This window comes from Microcebus murinus, chromosome 18, assembly GCF_040939455.1.
Source record: "Microcebus murinus isolate Inina chromosome 18, M.murinus_Inina_mat1.0, whole genome shotgun sequence".
Taxonomy (NCBI): Eukaryota; Metazoa; Chordata; class Mammalia; order Primates; family Cheirogaleidae; genus Microcebus; species Microcebus murinus.
This window is the reverse complement of record NC_134121.1, coordinates 40,981,889-40,996,385: the sequence shown is the minus strand read 5'-3', so window position 1 is coordinate 40,996,385 and position 14,497 is coordinate 40,981,889. Positions and strand designations below refer to the sequence as shown.

Genomic DNA, 14,497 nt, shown 5'->3' with positions numbered 1-14,497 from the left:
TCGGCTGGGCCCTGGCCCCCAGCTCTTCTCTCTTCTGAGCCCAGACTGCTGTGGCGTGTTTGCTGCCTCAGTGCTGATCCCTCCTAAGGAGGTTGCTAGTCTGCGTCCTCCTGGGGCTCGTGGCCTAGAGAGGAGCTCCCCTGGCAGCTGCTTTCTGGGAAGTGGCCTAGCAGAGTGGAAAAATCCTGGTCCCTGAGGAGCAGGATGCCTGGGTTCCGTTCCTGGCTCTGCCTCCAGCTGCTGCATGACCGGGTGAGGTTTGCTCCCTGGGCCTCAGTTTCCTTCCTACAGAAGACATTTGGCTGGAGAGAGAGCTCCGTGGTTTTCCAGTCACAGGCAGGGGTAAGCAGGGGACAGTCTGGTGACTCACTTCTCCCTGCCTAGTGGATGAGAGCTGAGGGGAGCTCAGGCCAGGGAAGCATCTGGCCAGGGCAGGGCCCCCACCCGGGGAGCTGGCACCCTCGAGTCCTCTCTCCCTGTGAAAGCCCCAGAAGTTCTCCCGGGAGCAGCCAGGGCCCAGGCCCCCACCCCAAGAGCTCCTCCCAGGCAGGTGAGCACTCTCTCCCGGAGCTGTGACAAGGTCCTTTAATTAGATTCCGACTCGTTTACCAACTAAGTGGCCTTCGGTGGGTTTTAAATCTGCACAAATTGGTTTGTGTTTTTCTGCCTGCGTGAAGCTGTGACTGGCAGCGCCCTGTACCTCCCCTGCCTCCCTCGGCCCTGCCCCTGCTCTCGCTCCCTCCAAGCTGCTGTCACTGCCCCGTCCCACGTCCCACCCGAGTCTGGGTGTCCAGCTTCCCTGGGGCTGGGGGGCAGCAGGACTCCCTGCCCAAGGGGATGGAAGGGACCACGGGGTCACAGGCCACAGGCCTCTTCCCCCTCATCCCTCCTGCCCCTGGGGAAGGGAGTGAGTCCGTGTGGAGACTCAGATTAGTTCACTCAACCTCCCTGGCCCTCAGTGCCCCTTGCTGTGCCATGAGGAGAGTCAGTCTGCTCCAGACCCTTCAGTGCAGTGGCTCTGTAGATCGGGGTGGTGGGGGAGGGGCAACAAGTGTGTCATCAGCCCAAGAACCGCCTGACACCCTCTTGTCTTGCCCACTCTCCGCCACCACTGCAGTGCCCAAGGAGTGGCCAGGGCCATGCTGGGGGGATGGGCTATGCTTGGCCTCTTCCCTCTTTTCTGTCATCTCTCTCACACCAGCGGGAGGGGAGCTGGCCTTCCCTGGAGACCTCATGATGACAGCTTGCCTGGCATCCTTTTTGTTGTCTGACCCTCTCCCCCATGCTTTCGAATCAGTGCCTCTTCCAGGCCCTCCCTCTCGTGGGTCCCCTCCCCCTTCCTCTCCATCTTCCTTTCCAGCCCAGACAGGTCTCCTGAAGCGGCCTGACAGGCAGGGGGTGGGGCTGGGTTGGTGGGGAATAGGAAGCAGGGTGGGTATGGGGGCCCTGGCCCACCCTCTGTGCCAGGAGCCAGGTGCCAACCCCTCTCCAATCCCCCCTCTCCAATCCGCAGGCGGCTGCCTCCTCCCACCAACCGCCCTTCCCCCACCACATGCCCCCCCCCAGGCTCCTGTTGGAGTGACAAGGACACTCAACAGGGCGCTGGGCATTAGCAATTTGGGGGGATATTACACAGGAATGTTTACAGAAAGGCAATTGCCCGGAAAATGACTTTGGTTGCTGTGGTATGGGGCGGAAAAGATGGTTTTCGAAAACAGACACAGATGGGCTTCTGCTCCAAGGACCCAGGCAGCAGGGACTGAGGGGCCTGGGCACACGAGGAGAGCAGAGCCAGGGGCACCCAAAGACAGAGATGCTGATTCCTTCACTGGGGGAGGGGGGAAGGAATCCCCTCACCTGGTCCAGGTACCCAGAGCCTATGCCAAGCTTGAGACATATCTGGTCCTGTTTGACCTTTGTCCTCTGACCTCCAACCTGCAAACACAGTGTACTTCCTGATTGCAGCAGGCACCTGGCAGGATGGAGTTGTCAGGCACAATTGATGGTGGCAGTGCCTCGGGGCTCCTCCTGGGTGACTTGGACTCCTCTTGCTTTGGCTGCAGAGGCAGGACTGGGGCAGCCTCGTGCTGTGTGTGTTTGCATGTGTGGGCATGGGCAAGCATTTTGGGGTCTGAGGCAGGGCCACTACCCTTCCAGGTATTTCCCTGCACTCTTCCCCCTAGCCTGCATAGCCCTAGCCCCAGGGCCCTGTGGGCTCCCGAGCTGGTGTGGTCACCCTGAGCGCTTCCTGCCCTCCCTTCTGGCCAGGGCTGCAGCCTGGTCCCTACCTCTGCTCAGGCAATGGGTCCAGGGCACACATGTGACAGCCTCTCAGGTCCCCAAGAGAGGGGTGTTGCCCAGCCTCCTGATCTCTGCAGAGAGGGAGACAGGGAACTGAACTCCAGGTCCTGAGCTTGGGGCTTCAAGGCCTCACAGCAGGGTCCCCAGAGAGTCCCTTTCTCTCTTTTCTGTAGCTTGTAGTTTCCCTCTGCTTTCTCCCTTTGTCTCTCTTCTACTTCTCCCTCCTTCTCCTCTCCCCCCCACTCTTTTCCTCTACAGATGATGTCATGTGTGAATATAGCCCAGTGGTCAGTCGCCAGAGGGCAGAGTAGTTGGTGACATCTGGGGTAGAGACGTCAGGTGGGGACCGGCTTGATGGCGTATAAGATGGTGTCACTAAGATGCTGGGATCTTAATTCCCATAACGAGTTACAGTGAGCTCAGGGGAAAGAATGCAGTGCAGGATAAAAATAAATGATGCTCATAAATAAACGTGGAATTTGGAGTTGGCGGAACAAATAACAATGTCACTGTCTTCCCAAGCACCTGCACTGTTATCCTCGGCCGGCCACTGGGGGGCGCCCATCACTTCCCTGTCACCCCAGCCTTAGGCCACTTTCACCTTCACATTTCCCAGGCTGGGAAGGCTGAGCTGAGGGTGGGTGACAAGGCCGCCTTGGCCGCCCCTTCCCGTCCCCTCATTCTGATTCTGGTTTCACCTGTCCCCAGCATCTTCCCTATAGCTTGAATCTCTGACTCTAAATTTATAGCTGGCCTTGCACACTGAGGGTCCTTGGAGCGAGGGGAGTCTGAGCCCCTCCCTTAGATCTCTGGCTCCCCCATCCCCATCCCTGGGGGGCCTTTCAGCCACAATGCCCCTCCCCCAGTGTGCCCCAGCTCTGCTTCCCCTTCCCTCAGAGTTCCCTGCCTCGCCTCTCTACCTCAGTGTCCTCCGCCCCCAGGGGACCCCAGCCCAGGGCCCTGGTGGCACTCCCTGCCCTGAAACAGGAAGCATCGATCTGCTCAGGGCTGCCGGTGCCTGTGAGATTGGAATCGATCTCCCCGGCTTTTCCCCAGCTGCTCAGTCCTGGCAGGGTCAGAGCCGCCAGGAGGACTTGCTGGCGGCTGCAACAGGCTTAGGGGTAACAGGGAGGTCATGCTGCTAGGGCCCAGCAAGTGCGTGGGTCAGCAATGTCTTTTTTTTTTTTTTTTTTGAGACAGAGTCTCACTTTGTCACCTTGGGCTAGAATGCCATGGCATCAGCCTAGCTCACAGCAACCTCAAACTCGTGGGCTCAAGTGATCCTCCTGCCTCAGCCTCCCAAGTAGCTGGGACTACAGGTGCACACCATGATGCCTGGCTAATTTTTTTTTTTTTTTTTTTTTTTGAGACAGAGTCTCGCTTTGTTGCCCAGGCTAGAGTGAGTGTCGTGGCGTCAGCCTAGCTCACAGCAACCTCCAACTCCTGGGCTCAAGCGATCCTTCTGCCTCAGCCTCCCAAGTAGCTGGGACTACAGGCATGTGCCACCATGCCCGGCTCATTTTTTCTATATATTAGTTGGCCAATTAATTTCTTTCTATTTATAGTAGAGACGGGGTCTTGCTCTTGCTGGTTTTGAACTCCTAACCTCAAGCAATCCGCCTGCCTTGGCCTCCCAGAGTGCTAGGATTACAGGTGTGAGCCACTGCACCCGGCCTACCAGGCTAATTTTTGTATTTTTAGTAGAACAGGTCTCGCTCTTGCAGAGGCTGGTCTTGAACTCCTGACCTCAAGGGATCCTCCTGCCTTAGCCTCCCAGGGTGCTAGGATTACAGGCGTGAGCCACCTCATAGGTCAGCAATGTCTTTAGTGGAAAACAATGCACGTTCTCCTCCATTGTCCAGGGTTTAGAGGTTAATAGCCCCATTTTACGGATTAGACCCTCAGGCTCAGAGGAGAAGAGACCTGGTTGACTGAATGAATAACTAAGGAAGGGTTAGGCTGGGGTCCCTCAGGGAAGGAGCTTACTAAACCTGGAGTGTCTCTGGCCAGGGTTTTCTTTCTCCCCATGCTCAGACTTCAAGTGCCTGGCAGCCTCAAGGAGATAAACTCATGCCTGAGTCCAGAGCCACCCAGGATGGTCACTGGCCTCCTCTCCCAAGGGCAACACGATGGTGCCCAAGCGGAAGCCCAGGCCAGTACTGCCAGCTGAGCGGGGGCCCTGCAGAAAGAAGCTAAGTAGCAGGAGCAGGAGCCAGGACACCTGGGTTACACAGGCTCCCCTCTCCTGAGCCTCAACTTCCTTTGTTGTTAAATAAAGCCAAGGATGGCAAAAGTTCTTAAATAGATTCTAAAGCGTTTTGAATCAAAGCCCCTCCTTGCTTGCCCACTGCCCCCCAGACAGCGGATTATTTCTCCTGCTATCTCCCCTCTCCCTGCCACCCCACAGTGTCTAGCTCCTGCCCCCTGCCCCATGCCTGGGCACCTGAGAGGTGAGTCCTGGCCTTGAGGAGGCAGTCGGGGGTTAGTTGCTCCTCAGCAGCCCTCCCCACTGTCCGTGTGACATTTGTGATACTGCAGTCCCACAGTGGAGCTGTGAGCCCCACGCCCTCCTCTCTGCCTGCTCCAGCAGCTGGGACCCCTCCCTGCCATAGTCTGTCTGGGAGGGCTGGGTGACCCAGGGACACCCTCACAGTCACTGCCCACCTCCCCAGGCACACTGAGATGCCCCTAGGAGGTCGGGAAGGAGGTGCTGGCATGGAGCAAGGTGGGGGCGGGCAGTGAGGAGCTGTTTGGGGTCCAGGAGGACAAGGAAGGAAGCAGCTGGGAAGTGAAAATGGGAGACCTGTCCCAATGGCACCTGTGGGTGCCCAGAGCCCCAGGTGGGCAGATGAGCCTGGCCGTCTGGCACAAGCGGAGGGGGGTCCTTCTGGCTCAGGCAGAGCTAGGGCTGGACTCTAGAGCTGGGCTCCAGCAGCAAGGCCATGGTCAGAAGCTGCAGGGCCTGAGCAGAGGGAGGGCTAGGGAGCGTCCAGGGCCCTAGGACATGGACGGTCTCCTCCTGCTCCCTTGTGGGACTTTGACTGGGGCTATTTCTCCAGCGCCCACAGACCCGCAGCCTTCTCCTGGATCTATGATTCAGGGCACTCCCTTTCAGCCACATTTCTGGCCACCCTGGGTTGCCACAAGCTCCTCAAGGGCAGGGACTGGACCCTCTGGAAGATGGCCCCAGGGTCGCAGCAGCACTCAGTCTGGGCCTCTTCACAAATTTCCTCCATAGCAGGGAACTGTTTGCACTGTGCTAACACAATATTTTTTTTTTGTTGTTAACTCAACTCACTTTGAACTTAAATAAATTTACTTAAAAGGAAACTTTATTTCACTATCGTACGTACCAAGGAGCAATGTCCATGGAATCAGTGCTTTGACCTTCTACTTGAGGTTTCTTCTAATCCTTATGAAAATAAAGGTCTGACTGTTAAAATATAAAACGATGTTCCTCCCAAAGTCATCTCCTCCCGTGTAGAGTGTGCGGACCTCCTTTTGGGGAGCACAGCGGAGGATGGTGACTGTGGTGAGAGGGACGACCCAGAGGCCAGCAGGTAAACCAGGACGTGCACACAGTGTGGTGGGGGCTGTCAGTGTTTGCTTACTAACAGTCGTCATCTGTCAAGGAAAGTGGTGGTGCAAACCAAATAGATATTGGGGTCCTATTGGGCCTCTACCACCCACTGTGGCTTTGGGCTTGTCACTGGACTTCTCTGAGCCTTGGTAGCCACCCCTGAAATGCGGACTACCATAACACTCACCGGCAGGGTGTTGGGGGTGCACTGGCCAAGATGGTGGCAGTCAGGCCCTTGTAAGCTGTGGGTCTCTGTGCCCGTGGAGCCCTTCTTCCCTTGGTTTGGGTGGGAGGTGCCGGGTCCTCTTGGGCTGTGTGCCACCATGCACATGCCACAGCCATAGCCCAGGGAGGAGTATGTGTGTATGTGAGTGTGTGTAGGTGTGTGTGTGTGTGTTGGGGCAGGTGGCTTTTCCTGAAATGGGGCTGAATCTCCATTTCCCTCCTGTGGTTGGGCAGGGGTGGCTGAGGCCTGGCAGTGGGCCTCCTGGGCAGTGGATGTGTGGAGGTAGGAGGAGGGTGGGCGAGCCTGGCTGGGTCTCGGCATTCCGGGACCTGTCCCCTAGGATGCCCCAGTACTAGGTGACATTGAGGGGGTTGTGCCACTTTGGAGCTGGTAGATTATGGGCCTGGGGATGTGCAGGGGAGATGGTGTTTGGCTCCCAATGGGGGTGATTCCTGGGGGACGGGGAGGGCGAATCTATGTTTTATGCCCAGGAATATGATTGCAGGAGGCTCACAGCAACTCCTCCCACCCCAAAGGGGCATGGGTGACCTCTGGAACCCCTGGTCACTGGTCCTTGAGGCTGGACGGTGGGGGGCAGCAGGGATGAGCCGGGGGAGGCTGGAAGCTCAGGGCTGGTGGGCATTTGGGAAAGGGATTCAGAGTTTTGCATGGGACCTCAACCCCCGGCCTTCTCTAATTTTTCCCCTGCTTCTGTACTGTCCGTTGTCCCCTGTGTATCTCGTATGGGCTTGTGTGTGTTTGGGGAAGAGAGAAGGGGAGGGGAGAGGTGAGGGAAGGTCCCAGGGCAAGGGGCTTGAGCTTTTCTGTCTGCTTTCTTTCTCCTTTAAGTTTGTCCCAAATCCATCTCTCACTGTCCTCTCTGTGCCCAGCCTTTCCTGTCCACCCATCTGTCTGTCTCTGGGGAGGGAGAGGAAAGGGGGTCCCACTGCCCCAGACCCTGGGCCTCAGTTGGGAAACCCCACGTGTGACCTTTGACCCCATTACCCCATGTATCCTAGCCCTGGCCCCTCCCCCAGCCAGCCCCAGCCTTCGGGACGAGTGTGTCCTGGACGTGCTAGTCTGAGGGAGGAGGCAGCCCCCACCCCTCCTTAGAGGATGCCCTTGGAAGGAAGACAGTGTAAGGTCCTTTTTACATTTTTAAGGAAACATCTGAAAGGCAACTCCTTTCCCTCACCTGTTTGCACAGCTTTAGGATGCAGAGGGGTGTGTGGCTAGAGAGGTGTCCAGCGCACCTTCTTCCATCTGCACCGTGGCCTCAAAACCTCCCGCAGTCATTACCGCCCCAAACCCACGGGGAGGAGCAAGAAGTCCAATCCCGCCCTTGTTCCCCACCTGCCCTTGGGGCTGAAGGTGCCCTCTGCTCCCCATCCACCCTTCTGCTGCCTCCCGTCCCTAGAGGGGGCTGCCAGTTCCTGCCTCACCCCAGTCACCTCTCAACACCCTTAGGCACGCCCCCTCCCCTGCCCGCAGTCACCCCAGCTAAGGGATGCGCAGACCCGCGGGGCGCACCGTGACCCCGCCGTGCCCCTCTTGCCTCTCGCAGCAGATCCGGAGCGGAGCAGCCCCCCCATGCTGTCTGCGGACGATGCCGAGTACCCGCGGGAGTACCGGACCCTGGGGGGCGGGGGCGGCGGGGGCAGCGGGGGCCGGCGCTTCTCCAACGTGGGGCTGGTGCACACGTCGGAGCGGAGGCACACGGTGATCGCGGCCCAGAGCCTGGAGGCGCTCAGCGGGCTCCAGAAGGCGGATGCCGACCGCAAGCGTGATGCCTTCATGGACCACCTGAAGAGCAAGTACCCCCAGCACGCCCTGGCCCTGCGAGGCCAGCAGGACAGGATGCGAGAACAGGTGAGTGTGCCGGGCTACCTGCGCGCTTCGGGCTGCGGGCTGTGGGCTGCGGGGCGGGGGAGGGGACCTGATCCTCGATCGGTGGCCCCAGGCTCATTCCAACCCTGGGAGGCATCTGGGGCAGAGAGGGCTGAAGGGAGAAGTTAGGGAGCTGTCCCTTCAGGGCAGTGGACCTGGTTGTCTTTTTCTGGAGCCTGGGGAGGAAGGGGCTGAGGGCTCAGCCTCCAGACCTCTGCCCGCAGTCCTGGAATTCGGAGCACGTGATTGGGCAGAGAGAACTCAGCCTTTTTAACTGGAGCTATTTGGGCAGAAGGGCAGGAAGAACGTGCCCTGGAGGCCAAGGACATGGTAGGGGGGAAGGGAGGGGTTTGGTAGGGAGGAAGGGAGGGGACAGTCCTGGGGACTGATGTTCTGCGCCTGAGGGTCCATCCAGTGGTGGAGCTGAGATGCTGGTGTCTGTGATGTGGGCCCTAAGGGAGGTTAGGCCGTGGGAGCCTCAGCAGGCTGGGTCCCTGCAAGAAGGGAGCCCAGGATTGGGGCCTTTTACCTCCTTCCTCCCTGTTCCACCCCCAAAAGACTCGCTGTGTGACTTTGAGCTGGAGGCTTCCTCTCTCTGTGCCTTGGTTTCTCTCCTGCCCTCAGTAAGGCTTAGAGAGGAGTCTCGGCCTCTGCCTCTGGCCCTGGACCCGTCTCCTTCTGTATGGGCTGGGACGCTTCCCTTCTACACGTCCCCAGAGCAGAGCAGAGTGCAGTGGCACACACCTGTGGTACCAGCGACTCAGGAGGATCACTTGAGCCCAGGAGTTCAAGGCCACAGTGAGCTATGATCTCACCGCTGCGCTCTGACCTGGGTGACAGAGTGAGACATCTTGTCTCGGAAAAAAACAACAACAAACCTCGTCCACCATATCCTTGGGCTCCTGAATGGATCTCTCCACCCAAGTATGAGCTTCTTGTCTGTAAGAAAGTCCTCTTCTGCTCATAGTCTGTCCCGCATTGGCGAGGTGTCCTGATGATTTTTGCATATTGGCTGCTGAGACTCAGGCATTGTCCCCTCTGGAAGGAGGGACTATAGGGAGGGAGGTACATCCCATCAGCATCCTTTCAGTCAAGCCTTGGGGTGTCAGTCCCTGCTTCCACACCTGTCTTGCTCTGTCTCCCTTTTCCAGGTACTACTGGGTGTGGCTGGGGATGGGGAGGAGTGCCCCCCCATCCACACTGCAGGGAACAAGGACACACAAGCACATATCTAGTAGCTTATCTGTCCCCTGATGCCACCTCCAATTTTGTCTGGCTCTTTGCCTTTTTCCAGCTCCAGAGTCCTCCTTGGAGCAGGGTGCAGACCGATAAGGGAGATTGCAGATGAGATGCGGCCCTCACCCTCAGGGCGCCCTCTCAGTGGTTCCCCTTGTGTGGGGAGGTGAGGGGAAGGGGCATTTGTCATCTAGCTTGGGAGGGGGTTTAGAGAAGGGGAGATCAGGTGGGCAGGCCTGATCAGGGAAGGCTTCGTGGAGGAGGAGGTACCTAAACTAAGCTTAGAAGGATGGAAACGAATTGCACAGGCACAGAGGAAGAGAATGTGGTTTTAGGAGGTGGGGGCATTGGTGTGAGCTTAGGCCTGAGTTGGTTTGGGGAATGGCACAGTCTATCTGGCTGGTGCAGGAGGCTCAGGTGCAAGGCAGTGGGACATGGGGCAGACTGAAAAAGTGGGATCAGATGGCGGTGGCAAGGAGGGCTGTGGCTGCTGCTGACAGGAGGGGACAAAAGGCAGGCTGGAGGCAGGGGAAGAGAAGAGCAAGAGTGTATCTGGGATGATGAAGAGGAAGGGAGGATGGATGGGGCTTGGAAGGAAGACTGAGCAAGGGTTATTTGCTGCCAGAGTCTATGAGGCAATGACAGAAAGACCTGGGGGACAGGGAGATGTTGGTGTCTTGGACAGAAATGGGGGGTAGGAAGGGAAATGTTTGGGGGTTGGAGAAGGGAATGTAAGGTGAGTTTGGGGTATAGATCAGGCATTCCAGAGGTGCCAGTAAGGTACCACATGTGTGGCTCAGAACTCCGAAGTGACCACAGCTTCAGGAGGAGAGTGGAGCGTGGTAGGACCTGGGACATTAGGGTATGAGAGTGGCCATCAACACAGAATGGAGTCTGAGAAGGGAGAGAGCCACGATGGTTGGGGTCCGGGATGGGAATATTCTACATCCACGAAAAAGTGGAAAAAGGCCCCTGAAGGAGGGGCCAGCAGGAGGGGGACCTGCACTTCAGAAGTGAGAAGGGACGAGGAGAGAGAAACGGCCATTGGGACTGGCCAGGATCTGTGGATCCAGAGGGTGCGAGCTTGTGTCCCATGGTGTGGGGAGATAACGGACAGTTTCAGGGGTTCAGGAGATTGGGGGTGGTGAGGGGCCAGGAGCCTTGGCCATAGACCTGTGTGGGGAGATTTGGCCAGGAAAAGATACGAACAGCTGAAGTGGTGGCTTCAGGGGGCAGCAGGCCTGGGAGAGAAGCTGTGGGTGTGTCTCTGGCATGTTTGCAGACCAGTAAAGGCACCCAGTAAAGACTTAGGGGAGGAACCAAAGCACAGCCTCTGGCTCACACATCCGCTCCGGTTCCCTCCCTAGAGTGTGAGTGGGCAGGGCCTGTGGCCATTCCTCTTGCCATCAGTTGCTAGCGCCCAAGCCTAGCGCCTGCCGGCCCAGTGCATGCTTGTAGAATGAATGACTGAAGGAAGGAGGGATGAATGGAGGACGCTGAGGGGGAAGAGGGCCATGGAGGGATGGGCTTCGAGCCTTAGGTGTGGGGTGGCCTTGGGGTAGCAGAAGAAAGTCACTTCTACTGAGATGCAGGAAGTAAAGGCGTACTATCAGGACAGAGACAACTGGGGTGAGGCCACTCCTGCCCAGTCAGTGGTTCCCATGAGGTAGGTGGTGACGTCCTCAGGGAGGAGGGGCTGAGAGCTGGAGGAGGGCAAGGCTGGGAGCAGCCAGGTGCAGGGAGGCTGGGGACTGTCAGGAATTGGAGATAGGATTTCAGTAATACCTGATAGGGAAGGCCCTGCCTTGGGCTAAGGGACCCCTGGTCCAACAGAAAAGCCAAACATCCTGAAACAGACCCAGGGCACTAGTTAGAGAGAGACCCAGGCTACATAAGGGACTTGCCAGCGTTGCTAGGTCCCTCTGCAGTGGGGGCTCTGTGCCCCATCCAAGGCTTGCCCCAGGAATGCCCTCTCTGTCCTGTCATAGTCCCCCAGCGGCTTCTGTCCGCTCCCCCTAATGGGGTGTCCCCCGCTTCGCACACACAGGTTGGCAGCTGGACAGTGGACCCCGTGTGCCTCCTCAGCTCCCTCTGCTCCCACCTCCATGGCGACTCCGCCCCCTCCGGGGCTGGCCAGCCGGCCCAGGTGAGTCACCCACCTCCACCCCAGCCCCCAACCATGGCTGAGTCTGGCTTTGGGGAGGATTATTTTTTGGAGGGGGGATATTCAGGATTTTTATTTTGCATCTCTTTCTCTTTTAGGCAGGAGCCCCCATTTTCAGGGGACTTCTATGCTCTGTATTCACATCTCCCCTGATTGTCTAATTTCCCACCACTACCTCCCCAAACTTGGTTGGCTTTGGGGAAGGAATTTTTTGAGGGAGGATATTCAGGATTTATTATTATTATTTTTTTAATTCCTTGCTCCTTTAAACAGGAGTAGCCCTGGCAAGTAGCCCTTGCCCCGTGGGTTTCTGGAGTCTCCTTAAGCCCTGCCTCCACCTAAGATATCTTACCCCCATCCACACCCTACCTTTCCATTTCCAAGCAGACCCAACCTTGCCCTGATGCCTTTCCATCAGGAAGTTCTGCATGATGTCTCTCTCCCACCCTTCTTGCTATGTGCAAGGCTTAGTCTCAAATTTTTAAGAGGACTTGGGCATCTGGCCATTTGTTCTGAACTTGTTCCCCTCTTTCTCATCAAGTCTCAGGGTCCCTGGTGGGAATATGGTTTTTAGCTTAGACAGGGGCACACTTAGACAGGATCCCAGGGACTCTGGGGGCCCAGCTAGGCCTGGACATTGCCATGGGAGAAAAATAGGCACCTGAGGCCCAAACGGGGAGAAGGACCAGGGAGTCAGAATTGCAACAGAGAGGGAGCAGCCCAGGCTTGACTTGAGGACGGTCAGCTGCAGGAGGTGGCAGAGGGCAGTGGCAGGGAATCCAGTGAGTAGCAGGGGTACTCAGTGCCTTACACACCTTGCTTCCCCTGGAGAAGGACAACAAGGCTTGACTTTTTCAAGGGAATTAAGAGGAAAAAAAATTGTGACTGCCCAGGTAATGATAAGCCTTCATAGGGCGGATGTTTTAGCTGAGTGTAACTCAAGTCTAGCAACAGATTGGCACGCTTGGCATCACTCACAGGGCATTCAGCCGATTCCTTTCCTGGCTCTCAGCCCTGTCTTGGCTGAACTTAGGGGAACAAGGATGTGTCTGCCCCCAAGGCTGGATGGCAAGTAGGACGGACTTGTCCTGAGTGACCAAGTGTGTGGTGGAGGCCAAAGTGGGGCTGGGACGGGGATGGTGCTGGGGCAGAGGACAGGTGCGATGGAGCATCTTGGGCTGTGATAGGGTTGGGGTGACAGATTGGAGTGAGGCTGGACTCCATGAGCTAGTTGTCCCGGTCATGAGGTTCTAGGCCCATCCACATCTGGAATCTGCTCTGATGGAGGAAGGGAGACCTTGAGCAGACCTTTGCCCCCCAGCTTTGTAATTACTGAGGAGAGTGGCTGTGCACAGGATCGTGTCATCACCACATACTTAGAGTTTATCGTGCTCCCTGTCCCCAGGCCTGAGTCTGAGGTTCCTTTCTGTAAAGTGCAAGACCAGAGATGTTTCGCAAAGGCCAGAGTCACACAGCAGGGCCAGACAGGAGGGCATTAAAGGAAACTTAGGCATCCTCAACCTCCCAGACTTGGCCAGGGATTAAGTCCTGAGAGAGTTAAAAAAGCAAAGGTACACAGGGAAGACCCAGGTGAGGAGTGGCTGTGGGCTCTGACGGTGGCAGAGCAGGAGGCAGGACGCTGTCCTCTCCCCTACTCTACACCAGGCCAGGCCTTTAGGAATGGGAGCAGGACAGAGGACCCTGAGAGGGGACCAGAGGTTAGACTCCTCGCCGCAGCTCCTCCCCCGCTTCCACCAGGCTGTCTAACCTCCCTCCTGCTGCAACCCGAGTCCCGGGCGGCGGGCCGGCATATCGGGTGACCGCGCGACGCCGCCACCAGCCTCCGCCGCTCCTCGGCGGGGCTGCGCCTGCGGGGCCGCGCCGGGGAGGGGGCCGAGAGAGGGGATGTGCACGGCGGCGCGCCGCGCGGCGCCAGGTGGAGTCGCGGTTACCGGGGCGACCGGGGCCCGGGCCGGCTCGGCAGCCGCGGCGGCTCTCGCATTGCAGCAAAGGGCACCGGCGGCGGCGGCGGCGGCTGCGGAGGCGGCCGGGGGAGGGGAGAGCCCGGGCGGGTGGGAGCTGGGGGCCGCCCTCCCTCCCCCGCCCGACGCAAGATCTGGGGCTGGGGGCCCTGCGGGTACACCTGTGGCCGCAGGTAAGGGGGAGCGGCTGTGGGGGCCGGGATCACCGCTTCGGGTCCAGCGGGGGGCGGGGACACAGAGATGGGGGGGCCGCTCCACAGCACCTAGAGCCATCTAGGGGTGGGGGACGCTCGGGCCATTGCGGGTTCCCAATCTCTGAGAAACGCCTCCTCCCCTCCCCCACCGCATTAGGTGCCTTCCGCGTGGGCCGGGGCCCCCACTCCAAAATGCGGCTGGCGCCCCCTCCCCCAACCTCGGAAAGTCATGACCTTCCTGGGGTGCACCCTCGCCCCCAGTGCGGCGCGGGTCCCGCAGCAGCCCCCCAGCACACACACTGCATTGGGAAGGGGTAGGAGGTGAGGTGCGGATCCGCACACCTGAAGGGGAGGGGAGTGCATGTGTGTCGCGGTGGAGCCTGGCGCCCGCGGGGGTGCGTCGCTTAGCCCCAGCCTGGGGGGCGGCTGTTTACGCGGACTCCCGTTCACCCGAGTTGAGAGGTGGGTGTGTGCGCCGGTGCGTGCTGAGCCGGGGGATTAAGGAGCCAGGTGCGGGCCGTTGGGGGTCCTCCCTCCCTGCAGGATGCGTTGGGGCTCGAGGTCAAGGAGGGGTCACGCACTCACCTAGCTCACAGGGGATGTCTGCCCAGGGTAGGGGAGACCTCAGCTGGCTGGGTGAAGGCTCCCAAGGGGCACAGCCCTGCTCCTTCCAAGGCACAGGGGCTGGAGGAAGGACCAGCTACAGGCCGAGGAAGAACCCCCCAACCAGGGCTAGGGTTGGGAAGGGATAGAGGGAGTTAACTCCTCCACCCACAGGGGAGGAGGTGAGATGTTTCCTCTTCTCACCAGGGAGTTTGAGGATTCCCTGGCCTTGCTTCCTGGGGTCTTGGGAGAAGCTCCCACTCCCCCATTTCTGGAAGCCTGGTTCCTAGACATGGCTGGCTTCCATCTTCCCTTGTTGGAACA

General features: G+C 58.6%; 1 protein-coding gene across 10 annotated transcripts in view; it reads left to right on the top strand.

The window, feature by feature from the left end:
* LOC105872139 (SRC kinase signaling inhibitor 1) overlaps window positions 1-14,497 on the top strand; it is a 68,119-nt gene that overhangs the window by 16,160 nt on the left and 37,462 nt on the right. For 4 of the 10 annotated variants that reach the window (XM_075994529.1, XM_075994528.1, XM_075994527.1 and 1 more), the window contains 2 exons: window positions 7,672-7,976; window positions 11,278-11,376. In XM_075994529.1, coding sequence (XP_075850644.1) covers window positions 7,672-7,976; window positions 11,278-11,376 — 404 coding nt within the window. Of the gene's footprint in view, window positions 1-7,671; window positions 7,977-11,277; window positions 11,377-13,467; window positions 13,550-14,497 lie in introns of those variants that run through there. The other 6 variants (XM_020280922.2, XM_075994532.1, XM_075994531.1 and 3 more) reach the window with 4 other exon arrangements.